Source organism: Epinephelus lanceolatus, chromosome 6, assembly GCF_041903045.1.
Source record: "Epinephelus lanceolatus isolate andai-2023 chromosome 6, ASM4190304v1, whole genome shotgun sequence".
In the NCBI taxonomy this organism is placed as follows: Eukaryota; Metazoa; Chordata; class Actinopteri; order Perciformes; family Serranidae; genus Epinephelus; species Epinephelus lanceolatus.
The window spans coordinates 36,991,224-37,013,563 of record NC_135739.1 but is presented as its reverse complement, the minus strand read 5'-3'; the positions used below and the strand labels follow the sequence as shown (position 1 = coordinate 37,013,563).

The 22,340-nt window shown below is 39.5% G+C and overlaps 1 protein-coding gene across 5 annotated transcripts in view; it reads right to left on the bottom strand.

Annotated features, from left to right (window-relative positions):
* The window catches only part of LOC117246626 (carboxyl-terminal PDZ ligand of neuronal nitric oxide synthase protein-like), a 258,146-nt gene that overhangs the window by 159,884 nt on the left and 75,922 nt on the right, over positions 1–22,340 (bottom strand). For 4 of the 5 annotated variants that reach the window (XM_033610487.2, XM_033610488.2, XM_078169028.1 and 1 more), the window contains 2 exons: positions 16,250–16,342; positions 6,725–6,783 (listed from right to left, as the gene is read on the bottom strand). In XM_033610487.2, the coding sequence (XP_033466378.1) occupies positions 6,725–6,783; positions 16,250–16,342 (152 nt within the window). The remainder of the gene's footprint in view (positions 1–6,724; positions 6,784–16,249; positions 16,343–22,340) is intronic. The other variant, XM_078169029.1, reaches the window with a different exon arrangement.

Here is a 22,340-nt window from a genome sequence, read left to right as displayed (position 1 = left end):
TTGCATGCTCTCGACTAGGGATGTAAGTCACCAGCTTCATCACGATAGGATATTATATCGATTTGTTTGGATGACGATACGATGTTTGCCGATATCACAAAGTCTGTCATGACACGATTTTGATTCGATTCGATTCAGGAGCCTGTGATCTATATGACGCGACACCATATGCCCATCTGACACAATCATTTACATCAACTCACAAAAACAACTAGAATATGATTTTACCATTTTATTTCTGAGCTCTGTTTGTTGTTTGAGTGGAGGCGCGCTTGCCCAGAAATGGTGACACAGACATGCTATGTGAATTTCAAAATAAATGTGTATCTTTAAGATGACGATATGGATCGATGTTTTCATTTTGCATCGATATAATCAGTTCGTTAATCAATGAATCGATGTATTGATGTGGATCGATGTATCGTTACACCCCTATTCTCGACTACCTGTTAATGTTTGTACATGTATGCTACGCTGTTCTATACTCATGAGAAACACCGTCTTAGACCCTCAGAGTGATTGTGTTGAATATGTCTTTGGGCTACATCTGCTTTATAGTAAGCAACTAATAAATGAAGTTAGTGGAACAACACCACAAGTGTCCTTGTTTACAAGTAAATGTGTAAATGTATTTGAGTGCGACCCTGCCAGCACTGATGTTCAATAGGAGGTAGTGGACAGCAGCCTCAGTGGCAGTGAGCCAGCAGCTCCAGCTAAAAACTGGCTGGAGATGAAAAGGAATGCAGAGAAGAAATGCAAAGCGCTCCGCTTAACCCTCCCAAATGATTTAGACATACGGCGTCCAGCCGCTGTGAATCTGAAAAACCCACACAGGAGCATTTAAAACACTTTGATATGCATTTTCTCCCTGCATTTGAAAAGCCAAATGTGAATATGTATCATTTTATCTTATGAGCCGCATTAATTCAAAGGCATCAGCAAAAGGTTACATTCACACTATATTTTCTCACACGGAGATTTCCAGTGGCCGAGGGAAGCCTTCTGATTTGCACTTTAACGATATGAGGCAGACACACGTGCTAAATCTTCCCCACGTTTACATTTACAGGTTCATCTTTCTTCGCCTCTCTAACTAGACAGCACACGCCATGGGGTCACTTTTCAAATAAAATCCGGATACACGATACTCATGCTGAGCGTTATAAACTGCACTCCTTGCATAGTGAAAGAAGCCAAGGACATAGATATCACAGTAGTTACAACTGTTTGGTTATGATGTGACCTGTGGGAAGTGCACAGCTGAAATGTAACATGTATTCATAGAGGAATGTAGCCGATTATTAACCGAAACTAATCAGTCAAGGCCACCTGAGGACACACTGACTGATAACACAACAAGGTTAAGGGACTGACTGTTTCTCTCATTTGGCATGACTCAGGGTTTTTCCACAGAGGTGGGACACTTACTGAATTAACACCTGCCTCTGGTAGTGTTGTGTATTGAGACTGTGTTCTGTACGGGAATGGGGCCAGGACATATCCCTCTGCTGTGGCTCAGCAAGGAAACACTGTCGGCGACTGCGACCAATAACTCTCTCACCGTACCTATGGCATGTGACTGTTGTATACAGACAGATTGAACCTACTCTATATATGACATGCATTTTCGTTGTGTTTAATGATACAGATTACACATATCTCAATGCAGGTTTATTTTATTTTAAACTGGGGAAGCAGAACATATATCGGGCTGCTAAATTATCGGCTAATAATGGGAAATTTATGTTATTATGTATTATTCCAAAATGAAAGTACAGCTGATAAATAGCTTTAACATTACCAAGCCAGTCTGCTTTCATTGACTTTAAGAGAGCACCATCTACACACCCTGACACAGCAGGTGGTGGTATAACTTTCAAGTTGGTTTGTGAGCCGCCAATTAACACAAAGACATAGAAGAAGGACAAGCGCAGCGCTGACGCTGACTGGAGAGCCAAAAACAGATCAGCAAACTTCTTGCTGCTGTTTAACAGGTTAGACGCAGCGCTGAAGGACCGTCTCCAGAGCTGCTATCCTCACTACCAATGCTCAGTGTCTGACCAGTTAGCACAAGCTAACAGCAGCAACGGCTCACAACACCAAGCCTTTACACATTCCCAACAAACTTACACCAAAAAGGCTCGACCCTGTGGTTTAACCCATTACTAACTATTTTGGTACCACTAGGTGTGTGATGCTACAGTTAGCCCTGTCACTATGTGTGTCCGGGCGGACTCTTACCAACTGTCCCCAGCACAGAGCTCACACCACCCGCAGCAGTAGTCTCGTCTCTTTACTTTACTTTCTGTTTCAATTACTAGTGTATAACATGTTTACGAGTCTGTTTTGAGAGATTATGTCAAAGCATTTAATTAAGATATTTCAGGCAAGATGCTCCATAAAAAAACAAAGTATATTTGGGATGTTTTTGATATACTTTGCAAGAAAAAAAAAAGAAATTAACATTGAAAGAGTCAACACTTTGTTTTTGTTCTGTTGCCAATGGTGATGTCAACTAGATATGGTTAGGTCAGGGCCACAGAATATTGAATCATCCATATTTTCTCACTTTCCTCTTACTCTCAGGTGTGCATGAACTACAGGTTAAACTTCTTTTTAAAAAATAAAAAGCGAAAAATTCAGTTATCTTACTGATATCAGCCAAGAGAAGCAGGTAATTATTGGTCATCAGTATGGGCTAAAAATAAACTGTATCCTGCATACCTATTTTAAATATAGCAGACAACATCAGGTGCTCAAAACTCTGGCTACATCTTTTTGAAACTACTGACTCTTGTCGATATGAAGCAGTGAGTGCTTTCTAAAAGGCAAAGACTGTCAGTACCAAATTAGACCTAAATTCAACTGCATAAAAAATACAAGTTAGCCACCAAGCTAACTTGGCAGACACCAGGTGGTTTTCAGCTGTTCAGTCCAAGTCTGCCTTCTTTTCACAAGGTGTCTCAGGTTCACAATGCCAGTCAAGGCCAGTCTACTTGACAAGTTTGTCAATAGAGAACAGGTCACAGTCATGTCAGAGTCAACAAGAATTGTGAATGAATGTTTAAGACTATGATCTTGGTGCACTCTGGATGGTACTTGACTGAAAGTAACATGACTGAACTCTTACACTGCAAAGAAGCAACCGCATTTATTACAGCTTCAACCAAAGCAGATGTGCCAATTCTGTTACTGTTGCCTGACTTTTGATGGAGATTGGTGAGTGGAGATATGTAGGGGAAACAAACTAAAGTCAAAAATACCTCCTCATCTATGACTGTTCAGCATCCTGGATGCAGATCCAAGTGTTGTCTTTGTTATCTACATATTGTGTTCTGTTCCCCCCCCCCCAAATAATTACCAAGAATGAATTAATTAATCAAACAAGGAGGTGACTTAAAGTATGATTTATAAGTACAATAGGAATCGATAATACCTAAACAATACCTGAGTGCAGGTTCTGCTACATCAACATATTCATATGTGTATGTAAATTGTAAATCTTTGCCCTCCAAGTAAAAAGAGTAGAGGTGCCATTTTACGTGGCAGAGGCCAAATATACAATGAGTGAGCCGACTCTTTGGACCGTCATTTTGTGACTTGGCTGAACAGAAAAGATGAGATGTCATTAGGATCTGTCAGACACAGCTCAGCAGATGACAGTGAATGATCGATGGGGTTTACCCATTGTACTCTGCTTCACGTCGCCCTCCTCCCCAGCCTCCTCCTGCGGGATAACTTTGTGACTGTAATATTAAAAACTGTGCACAAGGCTGAGACGAGCGGGACAAGCTAAAGCAACCCCAACCAAACAAAATCTTTCAGAATTTCTAAGCTCAGAGATGCTTACGCAAACAGCGCAGCAAAATCCATCTTTCTGACAGAATCATTTCCAAAGCCCGAAGCTCCAACTGGGCTCCTGGATGCACTTCTGAGCTGCGCCCGCCTGGGAGTGAGAGTGTCAGCATGTGTGTGTGTCTGTGTGTGTGTAAGAAGGGTACTGAGAAAGAGAGGATAAAGTATGACTCATTCAATACAGAATATGAACTGCGTGTGTCTGTGGCTAAACCAGTCTTCAGCTTTCTTTAAGCTACTCTATAGAATATGAGTGTTTAGTCATACACCCTTCACTGGTTTCCCCAAATACCTATGTGACTGCGTGTGTGTGTGTGTGTGTGTGTGTGTGTGTGTGTGTGTGTGTGTGTGTGTGCGCGCGTGCCTAAAGAGAGATTAATGGTGTAGACGTCTTTAAGTATTCCTCTCATTTCTCAATGAATCTGTCTGAGACACCAATTCGCACAAGCACTCTCTGTGTATGTGTGTGTGTGTGTGTGTGTGTGTGTGTGTGTGGCATTTCTCTCCTAACAACAACAGACTGCGGTACGAGTTTAAATCAAAGGATTATAACCCTGCGGCAATTGGACTGAATGAACTGGACCTTATGGTTACAGACCGGTGAGTTGGAACAGAGTGTAGGGATGTTACTCTGGAACTCACTAATACACTCACTCTCTCACACACACAAACACACACAAGTCCCTGTAATTCTTTCCTCATGAGGTCTTTTCATTGATTAAATTCACTCTTTTTTCACGAACAGAACAAACCTGGTCATGTCCCTCAATCCTAATTCTGATCTTACAGCTAAACAAGGGTTCCTCATCCCTTTGAAGTCTGATATTCATTCTGCAGTGTAACATTTTTTAGTTGGACTATGCCTTCTTGTTATCCCTTTTATTCAGCCTGCAATTAACATTGTTAAACAGGTTCACAGAGAACGATATTCTCCATATTTAGAATATAAAAAAATATGTTGAACTAATTCACTGCCACCTTAATTTACCAGCTTGTGCGTTTAATCAGACCAGTTGTAACTACTGCTAGCATGTTAGCTCAGTTAGCTGAGCTAGCCAAGTTGTTAGCCAACATTACAGACCATTATTCAGAGTGAATAAGATGCTTTTTATCTTAAATGTTTGCTTACAAGTAGCAGGCGAGTAACAAAACACTTGTCATAATAGCATGAAGGGTTGGTTTGGAGCAAGGCAGGGTTCCAAACATTTGGGTAGCTAATATACGGTAGCTAGTTGGCAAATATCACCTAGCAGTACAGTCCAGGCTGTCTATAACAAAGACTGTAAATAAAGATGGACGACATGACAGCTCCCCAAAGTGAGGCCAGAACATCAAACACATTTTTGTTGGTTTGGTTTGTGTCATTTTAGTAAGTTTGGGTAGTTTGATTAACATCTGTGTGTATAATTTGGCATGCTCACGATTAATACCACTGCTTGCGACTGGTCTGACGGTTGTAGGGGCAGAAACTCAATACCGCGGATATCGCTATTGCTCAGACTCTGACTCCAAATGATGTCACCAGTGCAAGATGGTGCAGCAGTATCCAGGATATTTTGACTTTATTTTTGAACAGTGGGAGTTTGTGGAGATGCATTTGCCATCTTTTTCAGTCTGTGGTCTAGAAATACTGCATGATAAACTCACCACTCTACAACAGCAGTTTAAAGGAATAGCTCAACAGTTCAACAGATGTGAAGATTGATACAAATCTGTGTTTTGAGCACAAAGCTGGATTTCAGATGTGGTTAACATAGCTCAGCATAAAAAGTGGAAGCAGGGGAAAATGCTAGTCTGGCTCTGTCCAAAGTCTAACAACACCTCTTAAGCTAAAAGAAATGAAAAGTGCTTTTGAATTTGTCCATTTAACTTGTATCTAAGAAAACAGTCATTCTTCAGAGCAACAGACCTTTGAATCGCTCCACAAAAATCGGAGATTTGGTCTTACTCAGAGGTTTGGAAGTTTTATAAATATCACTAACATTATTCGCAGAAATATCATGCTGGGTCCAAACCCTAATAATGAGAAACTTAAATGCCTTAAACCCAAGTCCCCTTGTAGAAATCTGTTATTTATGTCGGCCTCTTTGTAACTGCTTGGGCTGTGGATAAAACATCACACTGTGGTTTTGATAGAAATGTGTTGTTACAAAAACGTGTGAGAACAGTACTGGCTTGTCAAATGGTCAAGTTTTGACACTCAAAAAGAGTGGATGAGATGTTACATGATGAAGTTTTGTGGTGTTTTCAGTGGCTGAACAATGAACAATGGATCTGATAATGTTCCAAATGGTTCAGGATTCTGAAACTGAAAAAAAAAATGGTGGTGTCGAAATGGTAATGTTACAATAACAGTTTCACATTTCAGAACTTGTTATCATCAATTTACTCATTTATTACATGCATTATTAAAATGATTATTTCAAATTGCCTTTATTGTGGCTTGGGATAAATTGCCTTTTCTCAAAATGCAATATTAAAAAGAAATTAATTTATTGTTCAGCCACAATAAAAAAGAACATCTGATTGCATGTCTGTACTCTGTTATCAGTGGTCCTCTACTCTCCCATGTCTATGCAGCAACACTTCCTAATAACTCATCTGTTCTTCTGAAATCTTTGTGCTGCTCTGCCCTGGAGTCAGTAGAAGTTATAATCAACCAGTTACAATATCCTTCTTTCTCCAAGATGTCAACGCTTGCAGTGACAGAGACAAAAGATTCTCATTTCCTGCGTCACCACAGTGTATTTAATCAAGTTTGGATTAAAATTTTGTTTGGAAAATTTGTTTGGAAAAGGCCCAATGAGCCATAAGTCATTACAGAGAATTAAAAATGTTATGTACAAAATAAACCTTGTGAACTGCTTACCTGTAAATGGGATCCTGCATCACCATCATCTTGCTCTCATCCCACGTCCACTCCTTTTTCTGTTGAAATTTTAAAACAAAAAACAAACAAACTGTAAAGTGACACTGAATTTAAGCTTTTTCATACATACAGGTTTAGACTGAAGTGAGGAAATATTCCTTAACTGGACAATAGAACATTAAACCAAAAGTGTATCTTATTCATATGAAATTTTATTTAATAAACACTTATGTCTCTCATTTCACAATCGAGAGTGAACTGCATCAGAGTTTGTCTACTGGTGTAGATATTATTAGAACATCTCAGTCTTTGAGACATTTATTTATATTTTCCTTTTGTCTGTCCTTTTGTTTAAATCTACCTTCCAGTTTAATGTCATAATCAAAATGTCAACACATGAGCACGGAGAAATTACGATATTGATTTCAATCTCCACAGAGCTTTGTTGACTCAGTCATTCAATCACTGCCATCTCCAGTCTTTCATTGGCTCCGACGCACTCAAAGATGTAAATAGATTGCTGACCGTCACACTTGACATTTCAGCTTTCAGGCCAGGGAGCCAAACGAGATGAGAAAACAGGTGGAAGCAAACATCCATCTATCGACCGGCCTTTTATTCTAGCCCGGCAGTTAATTTGACTTTGATCCTTTGATGATGGATTTAATATGCACCTTATCAGACAATACAACACAGGAAAGGACATTCATTTAAATCACTTCCATCACATCTCTCTCTCTTGGTTTGTTTTCAGACAAGAAAAGTAGAAGTTTTCATGGCTCTATAATTTTGGACCTGATCCAAAATGGAGCAATGGAAAGCACACCAGGATGCAATGAATTCAGTCACAACAGTCAGAGCGGATCTTAACTAGGGTTGGGTATTGTTCAAAAACTCGTGATACCAGTACTAATACCAATACCCTTAAAGTGATACCTATGCCAACAGAATATGTCAGTTACTAGCTTTTTTGGGAAGCATTTACTTTAGTAAAATTCTACCCGATGCCACTGGCGTGTAGTAAGTATAGCCATATTTTCAAACATTTTGGTGGCATCTCGGCACTTTGAACTGCCAAATCCATCAAATACAACTTGCTCAACTTCACCAGACTGTATGAGTTGTAGTTACTGTGGTAGTGGGCCAAGCACACATTGCATCTATTGAAAAATACTTTATATACAAGTAGTCCTTTTAAAAAAAAAATTAATTCATAATTTCACTGGGGTATATGCAGTGATGGGACTAACGGCGCTACTTTTTTCAGTAACCAAGAGTAATCAAAAAGTTACTGTCTCCCCCATAATAACGCTGTTACCGCAACTCACAATAAAATGCGCCGTTACTCGGCTTTAGTTGAGTTCACTGAAGCGGCTTTCACCAAAGCAAGCTCCTTCTCAGCAGAGTACTAAAGTTTTTCTTCTTTGGTGAGGGCAGGTGAGGGAGAAGCATAAGTGATGATGATTAGCTTAGGGAGAGTAAAATTTCATCATAAACCAATCAGAGGCAGAGTAGGGCGGGTATTCACAAGCACACAAACAGGGTTGTCAGGTCTGCTTATTAGCCGCAACTTTGAGCTTGTTTTCTTGTGAAGTCGCTTACAAATATTGGTAGTCGCAGGTTGTAGTTTTTTGGGCTTGTTTCTAAAGTGGAGTTGCTTATTTGGGCTAGCTCTCTTAACGTCGCCTTTCTCTATATATATCTGTCTAATGTGTAAGTTAAACGCATGATAGTATGCCAGACTGCAGGATGTTTCCACAGCTCTCCTCCCTCCGCCCCTCTCCTTCTCCGCATACACACAGGTGACGGTCAGTCAATGAGACTTTTCACATTTAAATTGTGCGATTAATTGAGGTTCTTACACACACACGCACAACAGTGCAGTGTAGTGTAGATAAGTGTACAATGTTTTATGATAATGATTTATTCTATTAAGCGTCAATTTCATTCATTTAACATATTCAATGTTGAGTTTCATTACATACAGTTCCATTAAGGTGGGGTGACATATTTGATGTGTTTTATAAAAAAGTAACACTATAGTTACCTTTCCAGGTAATTAGTTACTTTTATAGTGCAGTAACTCAGTTACTAACTCAGTTACTTTTTGGGGAAAATAACTTGTAACTATAACTAATTACTTTTTTAATGTAACATTTCCAACACTGGGTATATGATACATGACAGTATATGCTAACCCTTGGCCCAAGCTCCCCAGCTTTTACATTAATAAATACACAGAATTACAACATTCCAATAAAGTTATATTATTACACCTTTTTTTCTTTATTAAGGGACATACAACTATGCACCTTCATCCTTCATCCACTCCACAGACACAAAATAAAACTCACCAAAACCTTCTTTGTTAGTCTTGTTAGTCATTTAGTTAGTTAGTCCACTGTTACAACAATCACCCACTCTGGTTTGGTCAAAATAATCCCTTAATTCCAAGAATTACATGCAAAAATATGCCTTTTTCCCTACGATCTCTGTGCTGTTGCTAGCCGGAGTTCTGTGACTTTGTCCCGACAACCATTGCAGAGTGACCTCTGGTGGCGCATGTTGTGCACTACATATAATGAGTCTGGTAGAAAGAGAATTGCCTGTTCTTTTTTGAGAGTGTTGACAATTATAGTGTCGGGATTTTTTAATACCCTGATTCACCATACTACTGGGTTATGGCCAAAGCCTAATGTGGATTCAAAAAGTATCATATGCAGGTATCGTCTGATGACAGAAGTTTCAATACTTCTTAACACTGGGTTGTTTGAGTCAGTACCTTAAAAGGTACCGAGTACAGATAGCCAACCCTACTCTTGATGGACCACGACCCAGTTGTTCAGAAGCAATCTGATTGGACTGTGATCGAATTGAATCAAATCTTGAAAATGGGTTGTTCAAAATAACAAATGATCCTCAAATTGGATTTAATCACGTAGTCCAGTTTTGGGTTTGACCTGGATCAATCCCACAGTATGTGTTGTTCAGAACTTTTTAGATTGGAATACTTTTGATCTAAAAAAAAAAAAACATAGGACACATAGAATAATAAAGTGGGAGGAAACACTGGTTCCTTACCTTTCCCCATTTAAAATTTCAATTTAAATATTTTCTTTAATGGTATCTTTAACTCACTGAACGTTGTGCTTAAGATGGCAGACAGGCAAAACTACAATACCCATGAACCTTGGCTGTCAGATAGGGTAATGGAAGTAATATTCAACATATTCTTAACATCATGTACCATCCACATCCATTACTGTTCACACACAAAAGAAAGCACATACCTACGTAACACAGCATTTATATTGGTGTAATGAATAGGGTGCTCCTTTGAGGAACACTTAGACAACTCCATTAAGCCTCCATTTAATGAGACACTAATGTATATTTGTGAGGTACATCTGCTTGTAATCACAAGTTAAGGTCAATGCATCTCCCTTTGTTACATACAAGCAATAGAGAAATCCTCAATATCCAAATCAGCCATTTTGTATGTAAATTAGCTGATTGGCTAATATATACTAATTATAGTCTTTCATGACTGTGTGGGGAAGCCAGACCTTTTCAACAGATGTCCTTCTTCAAGCTGCAGCACTAAAATAAAAATTATTGAGATCATGAATTCTAATAGATGCTTATTAAAATGTCGCGTTCAATCCATTTAAATTCATTACATTTGACATTTTTAGCGGAAACCTAGCTAATGTAGCAGCTTTGTGCTGAATTCAAAGGGGGCTTTTATCTGCATCTCAACTCCATACTCAATCCAAAAATATCAATAAGTCATCAGGGGTCTATTCATTTCCTGTGATGAGGAAATGTGACTTCTGAGTGGATGGTTGTCACAGCCGTCAGTTGTCAAGAGGCAGTCAGATTTTTCAGCTCTTCCCACCAATATTCAAGCTGATAAAACAATTCAACAAGAATCTCTGGCCCTACACATACAGTATAATCTGTCTGAACAGAGCAACAGTTAAAAAACAAGATGAAGGTTGACAATCACTTCTGTTATATTAAATATTAAGTATATTTTAGAGTCCAGCAGAACAGCAGGAGCCTTGAAAAACAGTGAATGGTTTCATGTCTGGATCAATGAATTGAGATGAAAAAGTAAATGAGTGGTGAGGAGAATGGACGGCACTACTAAGTGACTTTCCTTTGTTTCCATCCACCTGTCAGACTCTCTGTGATTCTAGGCAGGTGAAGTCGACTCCAGTCTGTCTCTGTGGATTACGGCTGTCACCACACCTCGAAACACAGATCCACTTGTCTCTAGTCTCCGCACTCCCCAATTCCATGTTTTTTTTCTTCGCTCTTTTCTCATCTTTTAACTCTTTTATCCCATCTCTTTACTCTTCAGCATCTGTTCCTCTTTTCTTCTACAACTTTCCCAGTACTTTTCGATTCCTCTCAGGCCCTTTGTCTGCCCTCACAATGTCTCCATTCTCACCTCTGCCTGCCGTCTAATCAAGATGAGGATCGATCACCACCCCCTGCCATATACAAGATGCAGGAAATGCATCTGGACTGCTTCTTTAAAGTGCCTGTTTTAGCACCAAATATCCCCAAGGCATGATTAAAATGCAGGTTTTTTTAAGGTGCACATGTGTAAAACAGCTGAGTAAGAAAACAAACCAACCAAAGTATAATCTATACACTGTTCAACAGGCTCAGCAGCTTCATCTTTTGTAATAAGAGATGATATATCATCAAACACAAACCAAGAACGCAGATCAGCATGCAGAGTCTTTTTTCAGTCTATTCCCTGTCTATATAGATACATAACAAAATAGCCAGAGGCACCTGGAGTCATGACAGTCCAGTAAACTGTGGTAACTGTTGTTACTCAAGATAGCTGATGTAGTTAGCTAGCACAAAAATACTTAATATTCCATGTATCACCAGGGTATACCAGTATATATCAGTATATATATATCTATCTATATATATCTATCTATCTATACAGTACAGGCCAAAAGTTTGGACACACCTTCTCATTCAATGCGTTTTCTTTATTTTCATGACTATTTACATTGTAGATTCTCACTGAAGGCATCAAAACTATGAATGAACACATGTGGAGTTATGTACTTAACAAAAAAAGGTGAAATAACTGAAAACATGTTTTATATTCTAGTTTCTTCAAAATAGCCACCCTTTGCTCTGATTACTGCTTTGCACACTCTTGGCATTCTCTTGATGAGCTTCAAGAGGTAGTCACCTGAAATGGTTTTCCAACAGTCTTGAAGGAGTTCCCAGAGGTGTTTAGCACTTGTTGGCCCCTTTGCCTTCACTCTGCGGTCCAGCTCACCCCAAACCATCTGGATTGGGTTCAGGTCCGGTGACTGTGGAGGCCAGGTCATCTGCCGCAGCACTCCATCACTCTCCTTCTTGGTCAAATAGCCCTTACACAGCCTGGAGGTGTGTTTGGGGTCATTGTCCTGTTGAAAAATAAATGATCGTCCAACTAAACGCAAACCGGATGGGATGGCATGTCGCTGCAGGATGCTGTGGTAGCCATGCTGGTTCAGTGTGCCTTCAATTTTGAATAAATCCCCAATAGTGTCACCAGCAAAACACCCCCACACCATCACACCTCCTCCTCCATGCTTCACAGTGGGAACCAGGCATGTGGAATCCATCCGTTCACCTTTTCTGCGTCTCACAAAGACACGGCGGTTGGAACCAAAGATCTCAAATTTGGACTCATCAGACCAAAGCACAGATTTCCACTGGTCTAATGTCCATTCCTTGTGTTTCTTGGCCCAAACAAATCTCTTCTGCTTGTTGCCTCTCCTTAGCAGTGGTTTCCTAGCAGCTATTTGACCATGAAGGCCTGATTCGCGCAGTCTCCTCTTAACAGTTGTTCTAGAGATGGGTCTGCTGCTAGAACTCTGTGTGGCATTCATCTGGTCTCTGATCTGAGCTGCTGTTAACTTGCGATTTCTGAGGCTGGTGACTCGGATGAACTTATCCTCAGAAGCAGAGGTGACTCTTGGTCTTCCTTTCCTGGGTCAGTCCTCATGTGTGCCAGTTTCGTTGTAGCGCTTGATGGTTTTTGCGACTCCACTTGGGGACACATTTAAAGTTTTTGCAATTTTCTGGACTGACTGACCTTCATTTCTTAAAGTAATGATGGCCACTCGTTTTTCTTTAGTTAGCTGATTGGTTCTTGCCATAATATGAATTTTAACAGTTGTCCAATAGGGCTGTCGGCTGTGTATTAACCTGACTTCTGCACAATACAACTGATGGTCCCAACCCCATTGATAAAGCAAGAAATTCCACTAATTAACCCTGATAAGGCACACCTGTGAAGTGGAAACCATTTCAGGTGACTACCTCTTGAAGCTCATGGAGAGAATGCCAAGAGTGTGCAAAGCAGTAATCAGAGCAAAGGGTGGCTATTTTGAAGAAACTAGAATATAAAACATGTTTTCAGTTATTTCACCTTTTTTTGTTAAGTACATAACTCCACATGTGTTCATTCATAGTTTTGATGCCTTCAGTGAGAATCTACAATGTAAATAGTCATGAAAATAAAGAAAACGCATTGAATGAGAAGGTGTCCAAACTTTTGGCCTGTACTGTATATACATATATATATATATGGAGGTGGTAATGTACTGCTGTATCATTCTTTCTAGGAGTAGATAAAAAACAAAAACAAAAAACAAACAAAAAAAATCAACCTGAATGCTTCACACACATTTTCCCCACCGGCAGCACAGAAGATCTACTCAATCAGCACAGTTTCAGATGAATGTCTCCCCTTCTGTTCTTGAGTTATGACATATTAGCCAGAGAAGGGTTCTTGCAAAACATTATGATGTCTCTATGAAATTGACCGTTGTTCTTTAGAATATATAATGTCATTTGTTCATAATTTTATCCAATTAGGCAAAAGTTTAAAATTATATAATCAGCAAAGGAATTATTGAGTTACAACCAAAAACATGTTTTAAGAGGTCACAGTGATCTTGAACTTTGACCGTTAACCACCACATTCTAATAAGTTCAGTCTTGAGTCCAAGCAGATGTTTGTGCCAAATTTAAGGAAATTCCCTTAAGGCGTCCTAAGATATCGCATTCACAAGAATGAGAATGACGCAAGGTCACAGTGACACTGACGTTTGACCTACAAGTTCTAAACATTTTGTCACTGAGTCATAGTGGATGTCTGTGCTAAATTTGAAAAGATTCCTTCAAGGGGTTCTTGACATATCATGTTCACAAAAATGTGACTGACGACGTCACAGTGACCTTGACCTTTGACCACTAATCTTAATCAATTCATTGTTAGGTCCAAGGAGACAGATCGGAAGAAATGCTCTCAAAGCATTCTTGGGATATCGCATTCACGAGACTGAGATGCAAGGTCACAGTGACCTTGACCATTGATCATCGCAATGTATTTAGTTCATTGTTGAGTCTAGGGTTGGGTACCGAAACTTGGTACTTTTTGTACTTGGTACCGATTCACGTCGGTACTACCGAGTACCGATTCACTTAAAATGAAACAGTGCCAAATTTCGGTACCCAAGGTGGAGGCGGAGCGAGAGCGCATGACTCGCACCTCAGACTCAGCAACAATGGCGACAAAAACAATGTGCAGACAAAAGTTAACGTGCAGCATTGTTCCTAAATGTTCTCAATAAAATGTTGAAACTGAGAAGTTTAGACTATGGGCCCGAACGACACATAGTGCGTCCACATTCACACCCGTTCTTCTCTGTAGATTTTCTCTGCGACCATGCGTCCTAGCGAGAAGCCACATATCAACAGAAACAGCAGAATTGTAGCTTTCCGACAAGGCCAAGCACTTGTCGGTAATCCAATGTTTTCACAGCGAAAAATTACAATAAAATGATGTGTAACAGAGCTTTCATACAGCTTTGCACACACATTACTCTTGGATGGATTACTCACGAACGCAGGCTCACACAGAAATGCTACGCATATCACATGAAAGCGCAGGACCACACACATCACTGTGCTGTCATCCCATCACGCTCTAAATACAGATCAATTGTCTACGAGATAAAAACTTGACGAATTTCTTTACAATCCATTATACAGATCTTGTTATCAGTCACTTCATATAGTGAGGAATATCGTGTCTTACCACGTCTTAGGCTTGCGTGTGTTTCTCCCTGTCTATCCACATTTGTAGTCCAGCTTTCAAGATGTAAATATTTCCATATTGTCCACTTGACACTCCATCAAACTTTGTATGACAAGACCAGCCACTTCACCTTTGCGCACCCAGACAACTGAGGCCTAATTATGCATGCTGACAGGGCCGTAGTCACCATATACATTGAGGGGGACACGTGCCCCCCCCACGAATGCCCAAAATGTCTCCCCAATATATAACTGAAACTGAAAAACAAATATTATCTTGGAGGACATCATTGCACTTGGTTGACTATTTTTCTATGATCTTAGATGTAAATATTGCATGTTTCTTTCAGATAAAACACATTTTTGACTTGTGAATGAGTCAATGGAATTTCTTGCAATAATGAAAAAATACTGGCAATCATGTCCGCCTGGCACAAACCACATGTTTTAGACAACTGTGAAGTGACAGAATGTCCCAGCATCATGGTTCTTATATTGCCAGATTCCAGAGAGTCCCCCCTCTTCATATATGACAGAATATGTCAACTTCCAACTTGCTATGGTGAGATACATGTAAAAATGTAAGAATTTAGGCACACAGATTTGTTTTTTTTTCATTGATATAAAAATTAATATAAAATACAGGCACATAGAAGGACATGGAATGATGGCAAATCAGGATAGCCCAGATTGTCCTGAAAAAAAAAACAAGTTATAGCATGTGTATGTAGCCTTTATAATGACTGTGATATGAGCTTAAAAGTAAAGGCAGTAAAAATACCCCAAAAAAAGGCCTAGGGCCCACAGGATTAAAAAGTACCGAAATAAGGTACCGTTTGGTACCGGTACCGAATTCCAGATACCGGTACCAGTACCGTATCGGTTCAGTTATGAACGGTACCCAACCCTAGTTGAGTCCAAGTGGATGTTTGTGCCAAATTAGACAAAAATCCCTCAAGGTCTCCTTGAACTATTGTGTTCACATGGTTGAGATGGCCGAGGTAACAATGACTTTGAACTTTGACCTATGACCAATAAAATTTAATCAGTTCATTGCTGAGTCCAACTGAACATCTGTGCAAAATTGAAGTTTTCCCCAAGGCTTGAGATGTCACACTCACAAGAATGAAATGGAGGGACAGAAGGTTATATCAAGAAACTTTACATGTTATAATGAGATAGAAAGTCTAACAAAAAGACACTGTGGCTCACATTGAAATTGACATCGGTTCATTGGTATAAACATATTCGGATTTTCCATACCCTTGCATAGGATCAAAACCTCCTGCTTTAGATTTGAAATGACAGAACCAAAACACGTAAAACGCACCCGAGGAGGAGATCCTTGAATACAGGAGAGAGAATAGAGTTCAAATTCAAAAAAAGGTCACTCACTTTTTTCTTTTTCCTCAAGGCAACTTTCACGCCGTCTACCGACACCACAATGTTGACTTTTTTCTTCTTGATGTTTTTCACCTTGAACTCATACTGCAGAGAGAGGACAGAAAGAGATATATTAATATTTTGGGGGGATTAAGGTAGACAGTAATATTGTTGGAGCTTCTCAAATACTTGAAGATGGGTCAGTGTGTTCGATGAGTCATGCCTGGCTGCCCAAAAACACATTATATAACTGAGGGACAGTATCAGAACATGATGAAAAGAACTGTTCATTTTGTTCTCTGTGTTAAAGGGGTTTTAAACTGACAGATGACCAGAGCCAATGGAATGATTTCTTTCTGTTCCCATCAGATAGCGAGCTGTGACTGAATCATAAACACGGAGTTGATGCAGCCTGAGATTGAAAACACGACCACAGAAAATGACCTTCATAATCACCTTTGGATACAGACGACAGAATTTGAAAAATAGCTTCCATCTGAAAAAAACTGCCTTCCTGCCCATTTCACTGTCATGTAATACCACTTTTACATCTGATGGAATATCTCACTGGGATTTATTCTGGGTTAGTAGGTTATACATTTAGCTGTAGACAGGGTAATGTTTGTATATGCTGCATTCTGAATCTGACATATATTAAATTGTGGGTTATTGTAAGCAAATATGATTAATGGCCTTTATTAATCATTTGCACCTACTCTAGAATTTCATGTTATGTCCATCAAACTAGACATTTTAGCCTATTACATGCCGAAAATTATATGCGAGCTTTCTGTGCAGTTTTTGACAATCAGTGCTACGACACTATTTAGTCAACATTCAAAAAGTATTAAGGTTGAGTTAAGGTTGAAGAGTACTGAGGAACCGAGAAGAGACCATCCAAAGTTTGCTGGAACAACTGAATGACCATAAAACTCCTTTGAGCCAAGCACTTAACTGCCGACCAACTGCTTGAGTGAAGCTGCTTTGTGCTGGAGATAAACTTCACCACTCCAATCAAGTCAAGACATATTTAAAGGCGCTATATATGACATTCAAAGCATATCAAGAATTCAGAGTATTGATTCAGTAATTCAGAGTTACATAGCAAATGGCTGTTTGCTGCTATAATAAAAGGACAGTCCAATCTTTTGACATGAAGATGTATAAGGTACTTATCCATAGTCTTGTGTTATATAAATCAGATGTGTATTGGTACAGATTTCTGAAGCAGTCAGGAGTACCTATACAAAAGCTAAGCAATCTACTGTTGTGGACGGGGGCAGCAGCAAAACGTATTTTAGCAACCTGAAAAAAGTCAGTGATAGTTTAAGTGTACACTATGTTGAGAATATTTTCACTGCTTAACCTTGCCGCAGACAGTCCGTTCCGACTTGGAAGCCATAATGTCCTCAGTTCGCCTTCTATGTTCTCGTCAAAGCCACCAGACTTCATTAGGAAAAACAATACCTGTAGCTCGCAAAGCTGCTGCTCTACCACTGCCTTGATGAATGATGTTATGGGTATTTTATTGTAGCCTTTTTGGTGATTGTTTTTAACCAATGTAAAGCATCTATGAGTACCTGTAAAAGTTCAAATGTATTATTACTATTATTATTATTATTATTATTATTATTATTATTATTAGTTTGTTAGTTTGTATTATTGTGTAGCTTTGGAGAATCTGAACCCTATTTAAATCCACACAATTACACAAATGACCTAGCTGATCAAGGCAGCGGTAGACCAGGAGCTCAAATGTTCAGCGATATAAAATTACTGTTTGGACTCCAGCATTTAAGAGACCAAATTACAGCTTCAGATTAAATTAAAACGCTGTCTGACAACAAGGTAAAGTGGTAAAATATTCTAAATAAAGTGTACACTAAAACTGATAATAATTAGGCCTACTTTTAAGTGGAACCTTATTTAGGTGGCTAAAACACGTTTTGTTGCTGCCTCCTTCATTGCTTAGTTTCTGTGTCAGTAGTCTTGCCAGCTTTTGCAAACTGGGGAAGTGCCGACCAGCATTTACTGTATAAAACACATTTACTACGGATAAGTACCTCACACAACCCCACTTCAAAAGATCTGAACTATGGCCTTAATGCTTTGAATGCTGTATACAGCTCCTTTGAAAACTGAATGAGCTGTACTTCTTCCACACACTGCCATTTGAAAAAAATCATAACAGAGCAGGCATTCCCATACATCTCCAATTCACACTAATGACGAATAGATTTGTCACAGAAAATGACAAACAGCTCTGCTGAATGAACATAGCATGGTCGGCAGACCTCTTTCACAGTCAATTTACACACCATACGTCAGACTGAGACAGATTCCATCGTCTCTGCTACCTCTAATGGAGCTTTGAGCTCTGTCAAACAACAGCGCTGCAGCAGGCAACCACAGCCAATACAATGTGGAAACACAGTGTTTGCATATCAAATACATAGCAGGTGTAAAAAGGTGGATAAAGTGGCTTTTATGCTGAATCCTGTGTTAATAATTGAGTGCAAGGACACGTGCAAACATACTTGCTGGCTACCTCCCTCTCCCACAAGCCTCTGCATGTTGATGGTATTCTGAATGAGTCGGATGTAAATGACTTGTATAGAACCACCTGTCACAGTAGCCTGGAGAGTCATTAGCTCCAAGTGCCGTCTGTATGTCTATTTCTGTGTATCAGCACTCACACAGAGTTGGCAAGTTAGCATGTCCTGCTGGGTGATACATTATTGTGGACACTCATTTATGCTGCCCTAGCCAGCAGTTTTTATGCAGAAAAGCAACTGTGATATGAGTCAAAGTCATAAAGCATTCCACCCTGAGATGCTGCATGATTCACCTTGTTTGCTCAGATTAAATTGCGATCTCAGGTATTGATGCTCGTGGGAAATCTGCTCAGTGCAAGGAAGTGAGAAATCGAAACTTAAGACAGCAAGAAAACTGCAACAGCAGTGAGACAGTACTCTGCTCAGACAAGCTGACGTACTTCCCCACCTCTTGCAAACACTAAAAACATTTAGCTGACCAATGCCACCACAGGTTTTCAGTTTAATGAAGTTCTTTCAGCTTTGAAAAGTGACCTTGCATTATCACTTGGAGCTGCAAAATTGCCAACGTTTCTGGCAGCACCGGTGGCACAAAATCTGCAATGTCATACACTGCTGCTATAAAGAAAATGTCTGAGAGTGTTTATTGCTTGCTGTGTTTGCACTGCATCACCTCTGAATCAAATCTGAATAAAGATACTTTTTTTGAATGTTATCTGTCATGTTTTCCCACCTGCTTGCTGTCAATCAATCTGTTAATATTCTTGCTATTGTATCGGTCATTCGTCCTCTGTCAGTAGAATGTCCTTCACTCTGTTCTCTATAGTATCACTCTGGACTTAATACTGACTCAATATTTTTCAAATTAAGTTGCAAAAAAGGCTAAAGCAGTAAAGAAGGTTTATAAAAGCTTTACAGAAGCACTGTTCTTCAGTTATGAAGATAGTGAGCAGGTATCAATGACATAAAGAAAATAACTAATTTCTTTTTTATCTTTCATGTGAAAAGTGAACTCCAAGATTTTAACCTTGAACATTGCTTTCAGTTCATCATTGCTGAGACCTTAAAAGAAAACCTGATTTAATCACTCTTTTGTAAATTATTAAAAATATAAAAGCACCCAGCTGGTCAAAGCTAGCAAAGACATGCAGGGAAGGGTAGCTCAGATAAAACTTCAAAAGCTTAAAGGGATAGTGCATCCAAAAATGAAAATTCAGCCATTATCTACCATATGCCGAGGGAGGGTCAGGAGAAGTTTTAGAGTCCTCACATCATTTGCGGAGATCCAAGGGGAGAGTGGGTAGCAACACAACTCCACCTAATGGAGGCTTACGGCGCCCAAGATTCAAACGTCCAAAAACGCATAATTCAAACCACAAAATATCTCCATACTGCTCGTCCAATCCAAGTGTCCTGTCACGTGTGCGCGCTTGCACGAGACGGTGAGACATGGACACCGCGTTCATGTGTGTTCACATGCTTTCGCTGGTCTCGCACAAGCGCGCACATGTGAGCGTGGTGCACAGAGAGGCAGTTACTGTAGAGCTACAGGCTACAATGAGGCTAAAAACAGAGTTCAAATGACGTTTTTCCAAACAACTTTTTATGTTGGGGCTTCAGGACACCTGGATCACTACGGATGAGCAGTATGGAGATATTTTATGGTTTCAATTATGTGTGGAGTTTTGTTGCTACCTCCTCTCCCCTAGGATCTCCACAAGTGATGTGAGGACTCTAAAACTTCACCTGAGCCTCCCTCGGCATATGGGTGAGTAGATAATGGCTGAATATTCATTTATGGGTGCACTATCCCTTTAAGGTGATATAATCCAATGACCAAGGCCAACACAAAATCCAACACAAATTAAGCATCATTGTTCAAAGACATTATATTTTCTAGTATGCACTCGCTAAAAATGTTTTAGCATGTAAACAATGTCATTAAAAAGGAGCTAAATACAAAATTCAGAGCATTAATATAGCAAAATAAACTAATACTTGCTATGTAACGATATAGTGGGGTGATGGCATCCTGAGCAGAGAACAAGGCTAGCTAATCACCGCCACTCTATACTGCGCTCAAACGACAGCTACCCTGTCCCAACCCACTCTTACACACTGTCCACGAGACTCAGGCAGTTGAAACTTCTCACATGCTCTTATGCCATGTGTAATTTTTTCACCTAGTGAAAAACAAATTTATTTGATAACCTCGGTGCAAAATGAGAACATTGCCAGCACACTGCCAGACAAGACAGAGCAGCACACAGCAGCATGTAAAACACTGCGATCAGGCCAGCCTCCACTTGGATTTTGATGGGGGTCTGTTAATGTTGTTACTGTTTCACTCCCTGGAGTCTTGATGAATATGTCAAGTCACCAAACAAGTCCTAATATGACAAAAGTGTTTTCATATTAGCCTAGTTTTGTTTGCTAGGAATTTTTTATGCAACCCTGTTCAAGATAACCCTGACCATGTACAATTATTTTACTGAGTTTTTGATAAAATCGAAGGGAAATGAAGCTCAATTTACAATAAAACATTCATAATTTCCTCATACTTGAACTGCCATAAAAAAATCTTTAATAGGTTTGCTGACTATCTCACACCAGACTAAACAGGAGAGTTGGCAACTAGCTGCGGCCATGGCAGAAGTGCTGAGAAAGAGGTACAAATGGTCTAGTGAAAAAAAAAAAAAAGAAAATCTGGAAAGAGGTACAAATAGTCAAGTGAAAAAGAAAAAAAAATCTGTGCATGTAATTTGAAAAGTTACATGCACCAGTGCATATACACAGAAAAAAAGTTATTTGAGCCCTGTTTCAGTTCCATAAATAATAACATAGTATGGTATTAATATGAAAACACTACCTTACTATGGGCATCTGTGCTTATTTGAAATTAATTTCAGTGAATACAGAGAAGATCATTTTATCGGCATAAATTCAAATGTCATCTTCAATAATTCAGATTTCCAGCCTTCGACGTCATCAGTAATTGTTTGTTGTGCCCCTGACTCATACCGCGCTGCAGAGTAAGATAAAAACTAGAACATCTGAAATATGTCTGCCTGCATGTTGACAAGTGACTGCGAGTGAACAGAAGCGGTATAATAGGAGGTGACAGAATGCAGAACTCAGGGCCGCGACGGCATCACTTTGTGTAAAAACAAGTCGAGGAGCTTTAACAAAGCTGGGCAGCCACACAATCAGCTCCTCAACCCTGGGTTACAAACTCCGCTGACTGTTACACAACAGTGCTGGCCGTCTGTGTGTTTGTTTGTTGACTGATGGGACACAAAGTGCAAGGTTTGCCAAGGGTCCTAGGAGGGGTCCATAATTCCCCATGTCTCAGCAGCTCCCAGCCTGCTTTGTAAAATTATGCATGCTAAAACTATTAAACAATTACTGAACAATCAATTAGTTAGAAAATCAATTTTGACCCAAATCTGTGATGACATTATATATCTGCTACACTGATAATTTAACACAACACAGATGATGATTCATAATATTAAAGGCATACTTTACTCGTTGTTAGACTGAATTCA